The 22216-nt window shown below is 49.9% G+C and overlaps 1 protein-coding gene across 1 annotated transcript in view; it reads right to left on the bottom strand.

The window, feature by feature from the left end:
* Positions 1–3313: 3313 nt before the first annotated feature.
* The window catches only part of IL5RA (interleukin 5 receptor subunit alpha), a 53765-nt gene continuing 34862 nt past the window's right edge, over positions 3314–22216 (bottom strand). Inside the window, exons 7-11 of the mRNA XM_088460812.1 lie at positions 15314–15450; positions 9081–9231; positions 6893–6977; positions 3942–4020; positions 3314–3513 (exon numbers count right to left, since the gene is read on the bottom strand). Of these exons, the coding sequence (XP_088316938.1) occupies positions 3376–3513; positions 3942–4020; positions 6893–6977; positions 9081–9231; positions 15314–15450 (590 nt within the window). The 3' untranslated portion in view covers positions 3314–3375. The remainder of the gene's footprint in view (positions 3514–3941; positions 4021–6892; positions 6978–9080; positions 9232–15313; positions 15451–22216) is intronic.

Below are 22216 nucleotides of genomic sequence, written 5' to 3'. Positions count from 1 at the left end.
CACACACACACACACACACATCTCTCTCTATTGCTCTCACACCTCTCTCTCTCTCACACCTCTCTCTCTCTCACACACACCTCTCTCTCTCTCGCTCACACACCTCTCTCTCTATTGCTCTCACACCTCTCTCTCTCACACACACACATCTCTCTCTCACACCTCTCTCTCTCTCACACACCTCTCTCTCTCACACCCACACCTCTCTCTCTCTCTCTCTCTCTCACACCTCTCTCTCTCACACACATCTCTCTCTCTCTCTCTCTCTCTCTCACACACCTCTCTCTCTCACACCTGTCTCTCTCACACACACACCTCTCTCTCTCTCTCTCTCTCTCTCACACCTCTCTCTCTCTCTCACACACCTCTCTCTCTCACACACACCTCTCTCTCTCTCTCACACACACACCTCTCTCTATTGCTCTCACACCTCTCTCTCTCTCACACACACATCTCTCTCTATTGCTGTCACGTCTCTCACACCTCTCTCTCTCTCACACACACATCTCTCTCTCACCTCTCTCTCTCTCTCTCTCTCTCTCTCACACACATCTCTCTCTCTCACACATCTCTCTCTATTGCTCTCACACCTCTCTCTCTCACACACCTCTCTCTCTCTCTCTCTCTCTCTCTCTCTCTCTCACATCTCTCTCTATTGCTCTCACACATCTCTCTCTCTCACACCTCTCTCTCTCTCACACCTCTCTCTCTCACACACACACACATCTCTCTCTATTGCTCTCACACCTCTCTCTCTCTCTCTCTCACACCTCTCTATGGGCACGATTAAATTCAACGCAAATTGGATAGCGCCTGGACGGAGCTCCCGGAGCTATTCAATTCAGCGTGCTGTTAACCCCGACTAAGGATTTCTTCTCGCATCCCTCTTGGGGTGCGAGCAGAAATCCGATTAAACTCTTGGCGCGATGCTGTTTTCTGCCCTTAGCGCCGTGGAAACAGCATCGCTGGGCAGTTTAGTTGGAGACTGCCCGTTCTCACGACTAAACACCATGTTTAAAGTGCGAAGGGCGCGAGAACCGTCATTCTCCGACAATACAGCGCACTGAACGGAATAGCTCCAGGAGCTCCCTCCCGGCGCTATTCAATTCGCGTTGAATTGAATAGAGCCCTATGGGTGGGATGTACTAAGCATCGCATTTGCGATACTGTACATTCCGCCACTTATCGGGTACATACCGGCGATATATCGCTGGTATGTACCTAAAAAAAATCGCACTGCAACGCACACCCTGCACCCATAATATTACTTACCTCCCCGGAGTCTCACGTCGGCGTGGGCGTCCGGTGCTGTAAAATGACTGAAAAATGACCGTGCCGGCCATTTTCCCATCGTTTGCGCATGCACAGTACAGGGAAAATTACCGCCGTGGCCATTTTCCCGGTGGCCTGTGCATACACTATAGACTCTGGGCATACTCTAGTGCCCAGAGTCTATAACTCCGGCGCTGGCCGCGCACAGCTCAGTGCGCTGCCGGCCGCCGGGAGGAGAGGAGGGGGCCGTGTCGGAGACTGCATACGGGCCCCCTCCTCTCTAGAAACGGCCCTGCTTAGTATATATGACAAATTCGGTCAAACCCCCGAAAACTGCATTTCTGCCCTTAGTACATCCTGCCCTCTGTCCCTCTAACACCGCTCTATTTTCTCACCACTCTCTCACACTCTGTTTCGCTCCTTCTCTCCGGCTGGTGGAAGTGGAGGCAGCTACTGTATTACTGCTTCTAGAAGTAGCACGGCCCTTATAATGAGGATATAGAACAGGACTGAGGGCACCTAAATGCCAGATAATTGGCATAACCTGAATCCACTATGCCCACGGCACTCACAGGAGGTGACCCACACCCGCTTCATAGCATTCGCTGGTGAACAGGTGACTCTGGAAGTAACTGTCTTAGTTTATGAAACACATTATGTACCACCAAAGGGTGAAAAACACATATATAATACACAGGACTCTGACGGGTGCGGGGCTGTAAGGAGGAGTGCATCCCAGGGCACAAGGCAGAGGGGGTCGCACCGCTGACGCCAGCCCCAGTCCAGTCCAGCTTGTGATTTGTTGGTATTTAGGACACCCAGTGCCCAGCTACCTGTCTGGCACAGCCTCCTATTTGTGACAACACCTGGGCAGAGGAGCCCTGGGTAGGAAAGGTGTGCTGCCCTCCAGCTGTGGGTGCCATAGCCGCTGCACCCGCGGCTATTACAATACTGCTACTATAGCGTTTGCCGTCTTGGACTACCACAATACACAGTGTGCAGGGCACAGTCTGAGAATTAGGGCGGGAAGTATCAATTTTTGATAAAGGTATACAAACTTTCCGGGACAACTCTTTCAATAAGACCTGTCCCGGCGATGAGTAGACTTCTGCGTTGCGCTGGCTCAATCTGCGAAACAAAGCCCACAGGCTTCTATACAGTAGACGACACCATATTTAGGGGTCTATTCATGAAGCAATGGAGAAGTGTGCCAGTGGAGAAGTTGCCCATGGCAACCAATATTATATACTTCAATATATAACCAATACTATTATTTTACATAATGTACTTGATAAATGCAACCTCAAAGCTGATTGGTTGCCACTGGCACACTTCTCCACTCTATTCACATGTTTCTGCCAAAAAGCAACTTCGGAGGACAACCGGCAGCGCCTGCGAATTTCCTCCCCTACCGCTAAAAGCGACAAAACACACCGATGAAATCCTGCAGCCGCTGAATAAATGGCCATTGGTCAAAAAGCTGAAACCACAAAGCGTTAATGGTGCTGTAACCTCACTGGTCAGTCTGGTGTGTGTGATATAAGTCCCATCTGTACAGTGTAGGTTACAGACAAATCACATGGATCACTGAATGTATTGGCTTCTGTGACTGCCCGCATCCGCCCATACAGGATAAATACCAGTAACAGGGGTCAATTTACTAAGCAGTGTTAGGAGACAGAGTGAAAAGTGATAAGGTGCCAGCCAATCAGCTCCCAACTGTCATCTCACAGGCTATGTTTGAAAAATGACAGTTGGGAGCTGATTGGCTGGCACCTTACCATTTTCTTATCACTTTTCACTCTGTCTTCTAACACTGCTTAGTAAATAGACCCCACGGTCATGTTATGTTTAGGTCACATTTGGGCATCTCTTAACGTACGCTATTGAGGTTTCAGGATCATCTTGATTTATAGAGAACATTGTAGCTGCCTCATTAGAACGAACGACTGGATCATTAAATGCCTTTTTTTTATAAGACCGCGTTCAGCAAAGCACATTATAAAGAGAAGTGATCCAATCCCCACGCCAGCAGCTCCGTCATCATTCTGCGGCACGCCTGCCCGTTATAGTTTCACTCAGGAACATGTACTCAGTCCTGGATCAAGCTGCCTTGTAGGTGCTGCTTCCAGGGTATTCTCCAATTTGGGTGTAGTCTGTAGATAAAGTGTCTGATTCTGACATTTCCACAATGTAGCTGATCACTTCCTCGTTGTCCCAGGAGTTACAGCGGATAAGAGCCTAGAAATCGGGTCAGATACATCGGTTTCAGCATAGAACTAGGGAAGTCACAGTAGGGTCACGATTCTGTGCTATACAGGAGCAAACACCAGCAGCCTATTCAATAAATATCACTAACCAGCAGAATATGTCTGCCCCACCGGGGGAGTGCGACCCCCACAGACCTATATGAAGCCGGTTGTGTCTTCCTATTGGACCTCAGCATCACACCCACTAAGCTGCGCCTACGACAATTTTTTTAAAACATTTTTTACAGTGTTCCAACTGGTGCGGAGACTTAAAAAAGAAATTACAGGGGGGCTAAAAGGCCAAATACTGGTAAGTATGTATATAAGAAAGCATTATACTTTAATATGAAAATGGACGAAGAACCAGTAAAGTATGTAAGGCAGGAAAATCCAAATGCAATCGTTCCGCAGGTCATTTACCTGGTTTTGTGTATTATGAAACGCGTCCTTCAGGTCATTCCTGGGTGTGGGGATCTGTGGAAATAGGATTCTCCAAAATCTGGAGAAGATAATGAAATAGTAACAGTGTGTGTCACCAGCTCACCGCATGAATACGTCCCAACATTCCAGTCTGCGGGACACAGGTGTCGGCAGGTGGGACGGAGCCCTTGGGACTGCTGGGAGGTATGATAGTATTATAAAATGGAGTTAAAAGATTATATATATATAAACGACAGGCTTAATCCACGGCACTCAACCATCTGGGGTACCCTTGGCATGTGACCACACCATCTACATAAAAAATATCATACAAACTCGGCACTCACTTGGTTTTCAAACTGCAACTCCTTTGAACATAGGGAATGTTGGTTCCAAAATATTGCAATAATTTGTTAAGCTGACACCGCTTCACGGTCATTCCCATCTAGCCAGTCCCTACACTGATTCTCAGATAAATGAACTTGATCTGCCATCTTTGGCTCAAGCTGCATACATTTTAAACATGAAACTGGGTCCTGCCTTAAAGAGACAGGACCACACCCAGGGCTATCAGTTAATAAGCACCCAGTTTCATGTTTAAAATGTATGCAGCTTGAGCCCAAGATGGCAGATCAAGTTCATTTATCTGAGAATCAGTGTAGGGACTGGCTAGATGGGAATGACCGTGAAGCGGTGGTCAGCTTAACAAATTATTGCAATATTTTGGAACCAACATTCCCTATGTTCAAAGGAGTTGCAGTTTGAAAAGCATGTGAGTGCCGAGTTTGTATGATATTTTTTATATATATATATTATTCTTGAAATAAAGGCAGCTTAGATTAGCATTATGCATTTGATCGAAACGCCAAAACAACGAGATACAGTAATGAAGACTCGGAATTAGTATTTATAAAGATTATGTACATATAAAATCCTGACATTCTGCACAGTCCGGCAGCGCACGGTTAGGGTTAAGCCCTATGGGGAGGGTTAGGGTCAGACGCTAGGGGGAGGGTAAAGCACTAGGCTGTGGGAGGTTAGGGTTAGGCACTAGGGAGAGGGTTAGGCTGCAGGAGGGGAGGTTAGGGTTAAGTACTAGGGGGAGGGTTGGACAAGGGTTAGGCACTAGGGGGAGGGTTAGGGGCTGGCACTAGGGGGAGGGTTAGGGACTAGGGGGAGGGTTAGGGACTAGGTTAGGCACTAGGGGGAGGGTTAGGGACTAGGTTAGGCACTAGGGGGAAGGTTAGGGACTAGGGGGAGGGTTAGGGGCTGGCACTAGGGGAGGTTAGGGACTAGGATTAGGCACTAGGGGGAGGGTTAGGGGCTGGCACTAGGGGTAGGGTTAGGGACTAGGGCTAGGCACTAGGTGGAGGGTTAGGGGCTGGCACTAGGGGAGGTTAGGGACTAGGATTAGGCACTAGGGGGAGGGTTAAGGACTAGGATTAGGCACTAGGGGGAGGGTTAAGGACTAGGATTAGGCACTAGGGGGAGGGTTAGGGACAAGGGTTAGGCACTAGGGGGAGGGTTAGGGGCTGGCACTAGGGGGAGGGTTAGGGGCTGGCACAATGGGAGGTTAGGGACTAGAATTAGGCACTAGGGGGAGGGTTAAGGACTAGGGTTAGGCACTAGGGGGAGGGTTAGGGACTAGGATTAGGCACTAGGGGGAGGGTAAGAGTTAGGCTAGAGAAAGTTAGGGACTAGGGTTAGGCACTAGGGAGGGTAAGAGTTAGGCTAGAGAAGGTTCGGGACTAGGGTTAGGCACTAAGGGGAGGGTTAGGGGCTGGCGCTAGGGAGGGTTAGGCACTAGGGGGACGGTTAGGAGCTGTCGCTAGGGGGAGGGTTAGGGACTAGGGCTAGGCACTAGGCAGAGGGTTAGGGGCTGGCGCTAGGGAAGGTTAGGGACTAGGGTTAGGCACTAGGGGGAGGGTAAGAGTTAGGCTAGAAAAGGTTAGGGACTAGGGTTAGGCACTAGGGGGAGGGTTAGGGGCTGGTGCTAGGGAAGGTTAGGGACTAGGGTTAGGCACTAGAGGGAGGGTAAGAGTTAGGCTGCAGGAGGAGATATTAGGATGAGGCATGCTCACCACTGGAAGTTCCACAGGAGCCACCGGAAATCATAATGACATCACTGCCACACCCACTGTACCAGGTAAGTCACCACTAGACCACCAGGGACGTTTTATCAACATTCCAATCATGTCGGCATTTCACTGTCAACACGATGAATGTTGAGATTGCCAGTGTCTACATACCACACATGTCGACATGCTGTATGTTGACATCACGACATGAATGTCGATAAACCTTACCACACCCATAAATATGGCACCAACACAGTCTAACTAGGAACAGTTTCCCACCTGGGATTTAGGGAGTTGTTGTCCCACATCCATGTACAGAATAAAATGAAAATCACAAAAAACTAGTCATTGCTGATATAATTAAAATATGTACAGATGAAAGACCTAAAGGGCTCATGTAGAGTTGGAGGCAATTTTCTCCAAAAGCATAGGGGTAAGAATACACGGAAAAAGTGCGTAATAAGCAGAGCCGCAGGCACCTTCAGACGGTGCATATTATATAATATAAGTATTTCTAGATCACTTATCAGGATAATGTAAGATACACCAACAGTGCATCTTGACTCTGGGGCATGCTGGCAGTTGTGGTTCCAGTGAGCATACAAACAAAAATGTGCGCAATTTTACTGCGGCGCTCAGAGCGTAGGAGCGCATTTCACGCTTCTCTGTCATACTTATGTACATTTCTATATGAGCCTCTGTAAGTACTGTACATGCACAGAGGCACCAATTGTGTCGACATATTGGTACCTAGGGCATTATAGTGGTCTTGTTACCTGCACACAGTTATGTTGTGAGCTGAGCCAGTGACACTCTGTTGTTTGTGGGTGACCATTCTGGTGTAATACTGCCCAGGCACCCCTATGTACTTACCTGACACACAGCACAAATACTGCAATGCATGATACAGTCAGGCACACGGACACAGTGATTGCCAGCAAATCTGTGCTCTTCACATCTAGAGGGGGAAAGGAGAAGTATGGATTGTACTAAGGGCCTCATTTATCAACGAGTTTTATCATTCACAACGAGTGATAAAACTCGCTGCGTATGATAACGGTGCTCCAGCCAATCAGCTCCCAACTGTCATCTGTTTGAATAATGACAGTTGGGAGCTGATTGGCTGGAGCGCCATTTGTCATAGGCAGCGAGTTTTATCACTGGTTGCGTATGATAAAACTCATTGATAAATAGGCCCTGAGACGGCATTTAAGTCTTCATGTCCCTTCGTATACTCTCATATATTGCCAACCAGAAGAATTTCTATTTTCTTTGCCCTGAGCTTCAATTGTGATCCCAATTATTCCCTATTTACCGCCACAATCAAAAAGGAAACATAGGGCCTGATTCAGAGCCGCTCGTAAGTTGCCGCTCGTTCGCTCCGAGCGATGTTTGCCCAACTGCGCATGCATACGGATCGTTATACGCATGCGCGAACCAGTCAGTGCGGTTGAAATTCATGTGCTCGCAAAATAGCGAATGCCTGCTAATTTGAGTGACAGAATGAGGCGTATGTGGGTGGTAACGAAGGAAGGTGCTTGAAAACGGGGAGTGGAGATCCGAACGCAGGCGTGCTTAAAGGTCAAAACGGGCGTTTTATGGGTGTGCATAATTAAAACAGCAGCGTCATTGACCACGTCACTGGGTTATTTTATAGCCAGAACTGCTCGCAAAATTGTGGTAGCAAAAACCAACCCCAAGAATAGCGAGCAGTTCATACCCTGGTCGATGTACTCGATTAATCTAATAAATAGCGGACATGACGTAGGATGCGAGCGTCCAGGGGGCGTATTTTTTAAAAAAACGACCGCAAGTTTTGTTCGCTCGTTCAGACCTAGAGGCGTGAACAGACCGCAAAGAGCGAACGGTTGATTTGAATAGCCACCCCTATTTTCTGGACGAGCGAGCGCTAATTGCGTCCGGCTCTGAATCAGGCCCATAGTAACAAATAAACCACGTCCATAATTCTCGCAACCATAACCCCAGTCTGCCCAATCATTTCACCTTTCACCAAAGCTATATCCCTATTCCTCTAGAATTCAAAGTCGCCAAGACAACGTGTGGGCCTGGACATTGGGGGATGCGCGGACACTGGAGGGGGTACAGCTATGCCTCACTGTGAGGCACGTTCCTATGATGTGCCATATGGAAGGCATGGTCGCACCATCTATAACTGTCTGACTTGGGCATCTTTGTACTTTCAAGTTTGTTGTATGCCTATCTACGGCGCTAGATAAAATATAGTACTAATGATAATCGTAATAATAGCTCATGGCAACTTTTGGTTATCTGTAAACTGTGATTGTCCCACCAAAAACTGATGGCGGAATAACATGGGGGCTGTAATGGAAGAAGAAACGTATGTCAGCTTTCCTGGCACAGATGGTTGAGTACTATCATACCCCCAACCAGCCCACATTGCTGCTAGTTATCTATGGGCCGGATGCAGCTAGCGCACTGCTAAACGCAGATTTTGATGTTTGGGAACCAGCATAGGCACCTGACCTGTACTGTGCACGTGTTCGCACGCAGAGCGGCAGCAGACTGTCAGTTATAGGGGGGCTGCTGCCGTTTGTGGGCGCAAGGGGGTCGCGATGGCCTCCGTTTCCCAAAACGGAGGGACGTCGTCACCGTTTTAGAGACCAGGATCTCCATCGGCTGACAGAGATTTCCTGGCCTCTCTCTCTCTCATCTGCCGTTGCCTGCTTGCATGACACCATGGTCACTTAGCCTTCTCGCAGATTATCCGATGCTGCGTTGTACGACACGGCTTGGGTTAGTCATGCATGCAGGAGGCGTGATGTGATGCCTCCTGCTGCATTACCATAATTGCAAGGACAGAATTGCAAAACTGCTTGCGTGCAACATAGCAATTCCTTCCCAAGCTGAACCAGGCCCTGTATACGCACGAGATCAATGTTTGCCCAGTTGTACTTGTTACATTTGTAGTCAGCCAGATCTCCTTTGGCCATCAGAGATCAGAGACAGCTGGAGGGTCTATAACAGTTCTCTTACTACTAATAACCCCCATGCACATATACTGGTCATATCCTAAACTCACCAATCTCTCCGTCTCCTATATACTCCGTCCATGGGCTGTACGGCTCTGTATACCAGCAGGGTGGTTTTCCCACAGCTCTGACCCGCAGATATTGCTTGCTAGGAGGTGCCAGCAGAGCATTCCTACAAAATGAGGGAGCCGACACCGTGACCTGGGGAGAGACAGGAACTAGCGTTTTATAAGAGCCTTTAGTACAGATCCCACTTCTCTGTAGCTACAGACGCAGATTATGACATCGGCCAGTGGCGTAAGTTCATCCCAGGTGCCCGGAGGCAAGTTATCATTTAGTGCCCCCCTATCCCCTATATTTACAGCCCTAAGTGGGGTGAATATATTGTGGGTGATGGAGGAGGTGCCCCTTCAGTGCTGGCGCCCGGCGGCAGGCGCCTCCATTGTCTCCCATACTTCTGCCCCTGACATTGGCGCAGGGAGTAACAATAGAAGGGAGAAGACGTGTTAGTTTAGGCCTGCATTATGGGCTGATTCTCAGTCGGGCGTATAGCAAAAAATATAAAGTAACTTTGCATTTGGAACAAGCAATGTAAGGAGGGTGGCAAATACATTTATTATTGTTTTACATGCAGGGTAAATATTGCATGCTTGCCGACATTCTGGCTGCCCCTTCCGGGAGGGAGCAGCCAGATCGGCATAGCAGGGGGGAGTGGCCTGCATAGGAGGGCGTGACCAAACAGCTTTTGTGGGCAGAGCGGGGGGGCATGGCCACATAATCGCGTCATTTTGGCCCCCGGTATTGTGTAGCGGGGGCCAAAATTATGCAATTCAGCATCAATCGCATCATCGACCACCCCGGCTGAGGGGTTTCTCTTGTTACAGCAGGTGGGCGGAGGGGTCGGCGGCCGTCGGGTGGCTTGCCTATCTTTCCGGGGGGGCGGGAGTGGCACCCGATTTTCGGGAGGGCTAATCGGGAGGGTAGGCAAGTAGGAAACACCGGCTGCTTCTGCACGTAGCCCACAAATGCTGAACAGCTTTATTCTTACACTGCAATGTAGATCTGAGCTTGGACACTCACACACCCCTCCCAAATCTAACTCTGCACATATTACATCTCTCCCACCCGCAGCGCCTACACTCCCAGAACGTCTGTGAATCCTGAATCTTGGATGGCTGTCCCGGGTGCCCAGAAAACCAGGCAAGACTCCCGGAGTCCCCTCACGGCCGCCTGGTGCTGCCCACTTCCTGTGTGAAATGGGAGGTCTGGACGCCTTGTTGGCGCAATGTGCACTGAACTGTGTCATCATGACCCCTCCTCTGCTTTACAAGGCTTGTAATGGTGACATTTTATATCAGGGGGGATGGCCAAAATGACACAATCGTGCCATCACGCACCCTGCTCCACTCACTTGCCCATGACACGTACCCTCGCACCTCCCACCTATCTGGCCTATACTGGTAGGTAAGTATGGTGCGACATGGCCTCACCAAGGTGCAGAGAGTTACTTGCTTCATTTCCTGACTTCCAAGTCTAGAATCAGCTCCTAAGTAGCATGATATTGGTCTGCCCCCAATAATATGGAATCTTTACCACCGCAATTCATGGCAATAAGGAATCTTAGTTCACTGGAATGTATCAAGTTTTAGGGGCCTATTCATCAACACCAAAATAACGTTTTTAAGGACATTTTCCTTAGATAACGTTATTTTAGTGTTCATGATGACACTTAGCACAGGAGATAACACTGATATCTCCTTGCTCAGTCCCCCTGCGTTAATTTCCACACTCCCCATACATTAGTACATTAGTATGGGGATATGGAAATTTTGGTATTCATCAAATTCCGAAAATTATGTATTTTCATAATTTGATGGAGGTACTATCCGCCACTGTGAGGTGGCGAATAGCAGGTGAGACTTACCTGCGGTCAGCTGGACAGGTCCCCTGCAGCTCCCTCCGGCGCTCTGGTCCCTCCTCTGGCTCCGGTGGTTGCTCGCACACTGTGTTCTCCCAGCAGAACACAATAAAGTTTAGAAAAACAAAAACATGTACTGTGGTGTGCTGGGAGACCACGTGTCAGACCAGCAGAACGGAGCCGGAGGCTGCTGCGCGGGCAGGTAAGTGCTGGACGGGGAGGAAGTGAGCGGAGGGGGGAGGAGGGAGGGAGGGAGGGATGGAGGGGGGGTTGGGGGGCACACAAACTTACCGCCACTGTAGTTAGTGCTGCACATGGGCTGGGTTTACGAATGTAACAGCGCATGCGCAGCACGGATTCCAGTTGCGGTAAGTTAGTGTAGAGAGGGAAAAGTATCTATTTCCCGAAAAGCTGTCATCGCAAAAATTACAGGTACCGGAATAGATAGTGATGGAGAGGAGGAATGATTAATTCCTCCGGTAATTAGGTAGAACTCCAACGATTTTTAAGGTATGATGAATAGGCCCCTTAGTCTCCGGGACTGAGGCTCCAATAAGAACCCGTCCAAGCAATCAGTAGAAGTAACGTGATTGCATATGATACAGTGTGATACAATGTTGTACATGAGACAAATATTAGCAGTGAGTGGCGCCATCTGTTGGTCTGTGGACTGTTTTTCAGAATGCAAAACGTGTGAATGCAAACGTAACATACGACCGATAAAAGGTCAGTTTTGCACAGTTTGCAGCTTACAGATGTGCCGACGTTCATTGTGGCTGACAATCGCGCTATGCGCCAAGCCATGCTATGGTGCATCTCCAATCGGGGGAGTGCGTTTCCATTCAGTCCTATGGAGATGCAAAAGCGTGTCCCTGATCGCGGGAGTGCGTCTCCCATTATATTCTATGGAGACGCGAATGCGCATCTCCGATTGCGGGAGACCGTCTCACGTCACGCATAGCGCCATTCGCTGCGCTATGGACAACAATGTAGCTGGGCAGATCTGGTATGTACCAGTTTTATGTCAGGACAGAATAGAAGGAAATGTGCCAGTTTAACACCAGGAGATGTGGGTCACAGTGTTAGCAGTAAATGCTGGAGTGTCAGTACCCAATTCATACACAATATAGTATGGATGACCTCCTGACCTTTGACCCTTGCCCTGACACTCCAGGCTCTGATTTCCCTCTCTTTGTTCCTGAATTTATACCTGGATCATCCCTTGGCTGTCACCTGTGCACCAGACTTTCAGACAAGCCTAAATCCTGGGTTTTTGCGTGCGGACGCGCATCAACCCAGGTCTAGTGTAAGTCTGAAAGGTGCAACCCGGCTTGACAGTCCCAGGTCCACGACCCTGCTCGCTAGCAGAGTATTTCCCTGGACTTGCAACCCGGGTCGACGACCTGGGTCTTGATGCCTAAAACAAACTGATTGGTCAGGGACAGTGGTGCTTGGAGATGAGATCATCTCCAAGTTCCCACTGAATGGCGAAAGACCCCGGTCACTGCAAGACCTGTGTCAGGTGTGAAGGGTGTCGACCCAGGAATAACCTGGGTCATCCCCCTTAGTGAGAAAGGAGTAGCCCAGCTTCAACAAGATAGGCCAAGAGAGTGTTGCAGCATTGCGGGTGGGCTGTTGTCGCTGTGTTTACTCGCAGGATCCGAAACCAAGATCATCCGACCATCAAAAGGACAAGAGTACATTTGGTGTGCGTAATCCGTGTTTTGTGTGCTTTTGTGTTGTGTGGCGGCCCTTCCACGTTTTCTTTCAGGTTGCACCCTTATGCTTGGCACGTAGGTGTAACCAGTCTGAGGCCAAAAGTGCCAATGATGACCATCCACTGACCCAAGTGTAGGTCATTCAGTCCCGCAGCATCCTGTTCCTTTCCAGAGACTCCGGGCCTGATTCAGAGCCGGACGCAATTAGCGCTCGCTCGTCCAGAAAATAGGGGTGGCTATTCAAATGAACCGTTCGCTCTTTGCGGTCTGTACATGCCTCTAGGTCTGAACGAGCGAACAAAACTTGCGGTCGTTTTTTGGAAAAATACGCCCCCTGGCCGCTCGCATCCTACGTCATGTCCGCTATTTATTAGATTAATCGAGTACATCGACCAGCGTATGAACTGCTCGCTATTCTTGTGGTTGGTTTTTGCTACCACAATTTTGCGAGCAGTTCTGGCTATAAAATAACCCAGTGACGTGGTCAATGACGCTGCTGTATTAATTATGCACACCCATAAAACGCCCGTTTTGACCTTTAAGCACGCCTGCGTTCGGATCTCCACTCCCCGTTTTCAAGCACCTTCCCCTGTTACCACCCACATACGCGTCCTCCTGTCACTCAAATTATCAGGCATTCGCTATTTTGCGAGCACATGAATTTCAACCGCACTGACTGGTTCGCGCATGCGTATAACGATCCGTACGCATGCGCAGTTGGGCAAACATCGCTCGGAGCGAACGAGCGACCGCTTACGAGCGGCTCTGAATCAGGCCCTCCGTGTGTCTGACTTCCCTTACAGGGCAGATCCATCACCAGCCGCATCCAAACTGTGGGCCTGATTCAGACCCGCTCGATGGTGGCCCAGTGCGCATGCGCACGACGGGGGCCGGCTCCGTCGTGCGCATGCGTGAGACCCAGATAGCGACGGGCAAACCGTCGCTCCGGTTCTCGTACCAAAGGGGGTGTGCTGTCGATGGTGAGTGACAGCACGCCCCCTTTGGTGGGCGGGCTGGGGGCTTGGCTGCCCAGACGGAGGCGTTCCCACTGACATCACAAGTGATGTTAGTGGGAGAGATTTCGGCTCTGTTAGAGCCGAAAGCACTAGGGCTTGCTGCAACGAGACCCTACCACAAGGGTCTTGTCGCAAGCCCGATGGTCTTGACCATCGCGACCATCTTCCTGGCCGCTCGCTATACGGCCAGGAGGCCGTTCGGCAAAACCAGAGGGCCGGCCCTGATTCAGAGCGAGCGCTCTGTCAGAGCGTCCGGCTCTGAATCAGGCCCTGTGGTCCAGGACTGTCAGTAGGAGCGTCATCGGCAGCCTGAAGGTGAGAGTAAGTGCCTGACCACACCTGCATGGCACCCCGACACCTACCTCTTACACACTGCAAGCCATGGCTTATTACAATTATGACTTATCTTTTTTTTCCTATCAATTATTATTCAGTTACATTTTATGCTTTACTATTGCCCCGTCCCTGCTTCTCCCTGCATCTCACCACAGCCCCCTGCATCACACCACAGCCCCCTGTATCTCACCACAGCCCCCTGCATCTCACCACAGCCCCCTGCATCTCACCACAGTCCCCTGCATCTCACCCTGCCCCCTGCATCTCACCCTGCCCCCTGCATCTCACCACAGCCCCCTGCATCACACCACAGCCCCCTGCATCACACCACAGTCCCCTGCATCACACCACAGCCCCCTGTATCTCACCACAGCCCCCTGCATTTCACCACAGCCCCCTGCATCTCACCACACCCCCCTGAATCTCACCACAGCCCCCTGAATCTCACCACAGCCCCCTGCTTCGCACTACAACCCCCTGCATCTCACCAGTGTCATCATAACCCTCACTGCTGCTTCCCTGAAGCTGTCTGGGGCCCAGCCCCGGGATGCACTGGGAAGGGCTGGAGGATCATGATAGATTTGTATTGCAGCTACCATAAGCATTATCAGCAGCGTAGCGATGGATATCAGAATCCAATGGTTACTAACCATCGATTTTTTTGTTCTGATTGATTTTTTTCCATTTGATGGTGGCGGTCAAATGTTTGCCGCCATCAAATGGCAATCAGTCCATGGTATTCCGATCGTTGTTTTTTCCCCCTGATAGCTATGCCTCCCCTGGCTCCTTACTGACTACTGTGTCTGCAACAGGGCATCTTCATGGGTTACTTGGAGGCTGTCTCTCACTCTCTGTCTGCCTCAGATGTGACCCTGCTCAGTCCCTGACTCGCTTCCCTCTCTAGGCTGCTGCTAAGCAACAGGGCACAATTCTATCTCTGATTGGCTCTCACTGTTCCAGAGAGCCAATTAGAGTGGAGCCATTGGCACTGCAGTAGCAGCCAGTCACTCACAAAGCGCAACAGTTTTTTCTATGACTTGCTTCATTCCAAGCCTCAGTTTCAGATGCTCTTCTGCTCTTTTAGTATTTTGCGGTCTTGCCTCATTGTGTGTGGGCCCAGCTGCACAATAACAGGAATATACAGAGAACCCAAGCTGTCCGCTTAGTCTGACCAATACGTGTGGCAGGACAGTTACGGGAGATAGTTTTATTAACAAAACTTTATAACTGTATATAAGAAGAGCATTTATCTGATTCCCTTGCTGTATACGACATTATGATTCCGGTTTATTTACCGTATCGTTTATATCCGACCAGATATTGACTTCATAGGAAAAACATATCCCTGGTAATACTTGGACAGGCTTTATCCACCTCAGGCACCTGTCCCCCATCTTCTCATAGGACACTTGAAGGACTGGAGGAAGGACCTCTGCAACAAGGAGAGACACAGAAAATATACATCACAGGGTTACAACGAGAGTACTCCTATTGGTGCTAAATCTGAGTTGTGTGCCGCTGCGCTTTAGAGTCTGTTGCTGTAGCCACATCTGCAACTATATGATAATGCTGGTATCAGCCCTCCCCTGGTGTACGGCCGTGTGTATGTGACTATATGCTAATGCTGGTATCAGCCCTTCCCCTGGTGTACAGCTGTGTGTCTGTGACTATATACTAATGATGGTATCAGCCCTTCCCCTGGTGTACAGCTGTGTGTCTGTGACTATATACTAATGCTGGTATCAGCCCTTCCCCTGGTGTACAGCTGTGTGTATGTGACTATATGCTAATACTGGTATCAGCCCTTCCCCTGGTGTACAGCCGTGTGTATGTGACTATATGCTAATGCTGGTATCAGCCATCCCCTGGTGTACGGCCGTGTGTCTGTGACTATATACTAATGCTGGTATCAGACCTTCCCCTGGTGTACAGCCGTGTGTCTGTGACTATATGCTAATGCTGGTATCAGCCCTTCCCCTGGTGTACAGCCGTGTGTCTGTGACTATATGCTAATGCTGGTATCAGCCCTTCCCCTGGTGTACAGCTGTGTGTCTGTGACTATATGCTAATGCTGGTATCAGCCCTTCCCCTGGTGTACAGCTGTGTGTATGTGACTATATGCTAATACTGGTATCAGCCCTTCCCCTGGTGTACAGCCGTGTGTATGTGACTATATGCTAATGCTGGTATCAGCCATCCCCTGGTGTACGGCCGTGTGTCTGTGACTATATGCTAATGCTGGTATCAGACCTTCCCCTGGTGTACAGCCGTGTGTCTGTGACTATATGCTAATGCTAGTAGCAGCCCTTCCCCTGGTGTACAGCTGTGTGTCTGTGACTATATGCTAATGCTGGTATCAGCCCTTCCCCTGGTGTACAGCTGTGTATGTGACTATATGCTAATGCCGGTATCAGCCCTCCCCCTGGTGTACAGCCGTGTGTATGTGACTATATGCTAATGCTGGTATCAGCCCTTCCCCTGGTGTAGAGCTGTGTGTCTGTGACTATATGCTAATGCTGGTATCAGCCCTTCCCCTGGTGTACAGCCGTGTGTCTGTGACTATATGCTAATGCTGGTATCAGCCCTCCCCCTGGTGTACAGCCGTGTGTATGTGACTATATGCTAATGCCGGTATCAGCCCTTCCCCTGGTGTACAGCTGTGTATGTGACTATATGCTAATGCTGGTATCAGACCTTCCCCTGGTGTACAGCCGTGTGTCTGTGACTATATGCTAATGCTAGTAGCAGCCCTTCCCCTGGTGTACAGCTGTGTGTCTGTGACTATATGCTAATGCTGGTATCAGCCCTTCCCCTGGTGTACAGCTGTGTATGTGACTATATGCTAATGCCGGTATCAGCCCTTCCCCTGGTGTACAGCCGTGTGTCTGTGACTATATGCTAATGCTGGTATCAGCCCTTCCCCTGGTGTAGAGCTGTGTGTCTGTGACTATATGCTAATGCTGGTATCAGCCCTTCCCCTGGTGTACAGCCGTGTGTCTGTGACTATATGCTAATACTGGTATCAGCCCTTCCCCTGGTGTACAGCTGTGTATGTGAATATATGCTAATGCCGGTATCAGCCCTTCCCCTGGTGTACAGCTGTGTGTCTGTGACTATATGCTAATGCTGGTATCAGCCCTTCCCCTGGTGTACAGCCGTGTGTCTGTGACTATATGCTAATGCTGGTATCAGCCCTCCCCCTGGTGTACAGCCGTGTGTATGTGACTATATGCTAATGCCGGTATCAGCCCTTCCCCTGGTGTACAGCCATGTGTCTGTGACTATATGCTAATGCTGGTATCAGCCTTCCCCCTGGTGTACAGCCGTGTGTATGTGACTATATGCTAATGCCGGTATCAGCCCTTCCCCTGGTGTATAGCCGTGTGTATGTGACTATATGCTAATGCCGGTATCAGCCCTTCCCCTGGTGTACAGCCGTGTGTCTGTGACTATATGCTAATGCCGGTATCAGCCCTTCCCCTGGTGTACAGCCGTGTGTCTATGACTATATGCTAATGCTGGTATCAGCCCTTCCCCTGGTGTACAGCCGTGTGTATGTGACTTTATGCTAATGCCGGTATCAGCCCTTCCCCTAGTGTACAGCCGTGTGTCTGTGACTATATGCTAATGCTGGTATCAGCCCTTCCCCTTCTGTACAGCTGTGTGTATGTGACTATATGCTAATGCTGGTATCAGCCCTTCCCATGGTGTACAGCTGTGTGTATGTGACTATATAGTAATGCTGGTATCAGCCCTTCCCCTGTGTACAGCCATATGTATGTGACTATATGCTAATGCTGGTATCAGCCCTTCCCCTGGTGTACAGCCGTGTATGTGACTATATGCTAATGCTGGTATCAGCCCTTCCCCTGGTGTACAGCCGTGTGTATGTGACTATATGCTAATGCTGGTATCAGCCCTCCCCGTGGTGTACAGCCGTGTGTTTGTGACTATATACTAATGCTGGTAACAGCCCTTCCCCCGGTGTACAGCCGTGTGTATGTGACTATATACTAATGCTGGTATCAGCCCTTCCCCTGGTGTACAGCCGTGTGTCTGTGACTATATGCTAATGCTGGTATCAGCCCTTCCCCTGGTGTACAGCCGTGTGTATGTGACTATATGCTAATGCTGGTATCAGCCCTTCCCCAGGTGTACAGCTGTGTGTATGTGACTATATACTAATGCTGGTATCAGCCCTTCCCCTGGTGTACAGCCCTGTGTCTGTGACTATATGATAATGCTGGTATCAGCCCTTCCCCTGGTGTACAGCTGTGTGTCTGTGACTATATGCTAATGCTGGAATCAGCCCTTCCCCTGGTGTACAGCTGTGTGTCTGTGACTATATACTAATGCTGGTATCAGCCCTTCCCCTGGTGTACAGCCGTGTGTATGTGACTATATACTAATGCTGGTATCAGCCCTTCCCCCGATGTACAGCCATGTGTCTGTGACTATATGCTAATGCTGATATCAGCCCTTCCCCCGGTGTACAGCCGTGTGTATGTGACTATATGCTAATGCTGGTATCAGCCCTTCCCCCGGTATACAGCCGTGTGTCTGTGACTATATGCTAATGCTGGTATCAGCCCTTCCCCTGGTGTACAGCCGTGTGTCTGTGACTATATGCTAATGCTGGTATCAGCCCTTCCCCTGGTGTACAGCCGTGTGTATGTGACTATATGCTAATGCCGGTATCAGCTCTTCCCCTGGTGTACAGCTGTGTGTATGTGACTATATGCTAATGCAGGTATCAGCCCTTCCCCCGATGTACAGCCGTGTGTCTGTGACTATATGCTAATGCTGGTATCAGCCCTTCCCCTGGTGTACAGCCGTGTGTATGTGACTATATGCTAATGCCGGTATCAGCTCTTCCCCTGGTGTACAGCTGTGTGTCTGTGACTATATGCTAATGCAGGTATCAGCCCTTCCCCCGTTGTACAGCCGTGTGTCTGTGACTATATGATAATGCTAGTATCAGCCCTTCCCCCGGTGTACAGCTGTGTGTCTGTGACTATACGATAATGCTGGTATCGGCCCTTCCCCTGGTGTACAGCTGTGTATGTGACTATATGCTAATGCTGATATCAGCCCTTCCCCTGGTGTACAGCTGTGTGTCTGTGACTATATGCTAATGCTGGTATCAGCCCTTCCCCTGGTGTACAGCTGTGTATGTGACTATATGCTAATGCTGGTATCAGCCCTTCCCCTGGTGTACAGCCCTGTGCCTGTGACTATATGCTAATGCTGGTATCAGCCCTTCCCCTGGTGTACAGCTGTGTATGTGACTATATGCTAATGCTGGTATCAGCCCTTCCCCTGGTGTACAGCCGTGTGTATGTGACTATATGCTAATGCTGGTATCTGCCCTTCCCCCGGTGTACAGCCGTGTGTATGTGACTATATGCTAATGCTGGTATCAGCCCTTCCCCCGGTGTACAGCTGTGTATGTGACTATATGCTAATGCTGGTATCAGCCCTTCCCCTGGTGTACAGCCGTGTGTATGTGACTATATGCTAATGCTGGTATCTGCCCTTCCCCCGGTGTACAGCCGTGTGTATGTGACTATATGCTAATGCTGGTATCAGCCCTTCCCCCGGTGTACAGCGGTGTGTCTGTGACTATATGCTAATGCTGGTATCAGCCCTTCCCCCGGTGTACAGCCGTGTGTCTGTGACTATATGCTAATGCTGGTATCAGCCCTTCCCCCGGTGTAGAGCCGTGAGTCTGTGACTATATGCTAATGCTGGTATCAGCCCTTCCCCTGGTGTAGAGCGGTGTGTCTGTGACTATATGCTAATGCTGGTATCAGCCCTTCCCCCGGTGTACAGCGGTGTGTCTGTGACTATATGCTAATGCTGGTATCAGCCCTTCCCCCGGTGTACAGCCGTGTGTATGTGACTATATGCTAATGCCGGTATCAGCCCTTCCCCTGGTGTACAGCCGTGTGTCTGTGACTATATGCTAATGCCGGTATCAGCCCTTCCCCTGGTGTACAGCCGTGTGTCTGTGACTATATGCTAATGCCGGTATCAGCCCTTCCCCTGGTGTACAGCCGTGTGTCTGTGACTATATGCTAATGCCGGTATCAGCCCTTCCCCTGGTGTACAGCCGTGTGTCTGTGACTATATGCTAATGCCGGTATCAGCCCTTCCCCTGGTGTACAGCCGTGTGTATGTGACTATATGCTAATGCCGGTATCAGCCCTTCCCCTGGTGTACAGCCGTGTGTATGTGACTATATGCTAATGCCGGTATCAGCCCTTCCCCTGGTGTACAGCCGTGTGTCTGTGACTATATGCTAATGCCGGTATCAGCCCTTCCCCTGGTGTACAGCCGTGTGTCTGTGACTATATGCTAATGCCGGTATCAGCCCTTCCCCTGGTGTACAGCCGTGTGTCTGTGACTATATGCTAATGCCGGTATCAGCCCTTCCCCTGGTGTACAGCCGTGTGTATGTGACTATATGCTAATGCCGGTATCAGCCCTTCCCCTGGTGTACAGCCTTGTGTCTGTGACTATATGCTAATGCTGGTATGTGACTATATGCTAATGCCGGTATCAGCCCTTCCCCTTCTGTACAGCTGTGTGTATGTGACTATATGCTAATGCTGGTATCAGCCCTTCCCATGGTGTACAGCTGTGTGTATGTGACTATATAGTAATGCTGGTATCAGCCCTTCCCCTGTGTACAGCCATATGTATGTGACTATATGCTAATGCTGGTATCAGCCCTTCCCCTGGTGTACAGCCGTGTATGTGACTATATGCTAATGCTGGTATCTGCCCATCCCCCGGTGTACAGCTCTGTGTCTGTGACTGTATGCTACTGCTGGTATCAGCCCTTCCCCTGGTGTACAGCTGTTTATGTGACTATATGCTAATGCTGGTATCAGCCCTTCCCCTGGTGTACAGCCGTGTGTATGTGACTATATGCTAATGCTGGTATCAGCCCTTCCCCTGGTGTACAGCTGTGTATGTGACTATATGCTAATGCTGGTATCAGCCCTTCCCCTGGTGTACAGCTCTGTGCCTGTGACTATATGCTAATGCTGGTATCAGCCCTTCCCCTGGTGTACAGCTGTGTATGTGACTATATGCTAATGCTGGTATCAGCCCTTCCCCTGGTGTACAGCCGTGTGTCTGTGACTATATGCTAATGCTGGTATCTGCCCTTCCCCCGATGTACAGCCGTGTGTATGTGACTATATGCTAATGCTGGTATCAGCCCTTCCCCCGATGTACAGCCGTGTGTCTGTGACTATATGCTAATGCTGGTATCAGCCCTTCCCCTGGTGTACAGCCGTGTGTCTGTGACTATATGCTAATGCTGGTATCAGCCCTTCCCCTGGTGTACAGCCGTGTGTGTGTGACTATATGCTAATGCTGGTATCAGCCCTTCCCCTGGTGTACAGCCGTGTGTTGTCTATGACTATATGCTAATGCTGGTATCAGCCCTTCCCCTGGTGTACAGCCTTGTGTCTGTGACTATATGCTAATGCCGGTATCAGCCCTTCCCCTGTTGTACAGCCGTGTGTGTGTGACTATATGCTAATGCCGGTATCAGCCCTTCCCCTGGTGCACAGCCGTGTGTATGTGACTATATGCTAATGCCGGTATCAGCCCTTCCCCTGGTGTACAGCTGTGTGTCTGTGACTATATGCTAATGCCGGTATCAGCCCTTCCCCTGGTATACAGCCGTGTGTATGTGACTATATGCTAATGCCGGTATCAGCCCTTCCCCTGGTGTACAGCCGTGTGTATGTGACTATATGCTAATGCCGGTATCAGCCCTTCCCCTGGTGTACAGCCGTGTGTATGTGACTATATGCTAATGCCGGTATCAGCCCTTCCCCTGGTGTACAGCTGTGTGTCTGTGACTATATGCTAATGCCGGTATCAGCCCTTCCCCTGGTGTACAGCCGTGTGTCTGTGACTATATGCTAATGCCGGTATCAGCCCTTCCCCTGGTGTACAGCCGTGTGTCTGTGACTATATGCTAATGCTGGTATCAGCCCTTCCCCTGGTGTACAGCCGTGTGTATGTGACTATATGCTAATGCTGGTTTCAGCCCTTCCCCTGGTGTACAGCTGTGTGTATGTGACTATATGCTAATGCTGGTATCAGCCCTTCCCCTGGTGTACAGCCCTGTGTCTGTGACTATATGATAATGCTGGTATCAGCCCTTCCCCTGGTGT

Source organism: Taudactylus pleione, unplaced genomic scaffold (assembly GCF_031769625.1).
Source record: "Taudactylus pleione unplaced genomic scaffold, aTauple2 ptg000986l, whole genome shotgun sequence".
NCBI lineage: Eukaryota > Metazoa > Chordata > Amphibia > Anura > Myobatrachidae > Taudactylus > Taudactylus pleione.
Note: the sequence above shows the minus strand (reverse complement) of the source record. Positions and strands in the feature narration are given on the sequence as shown.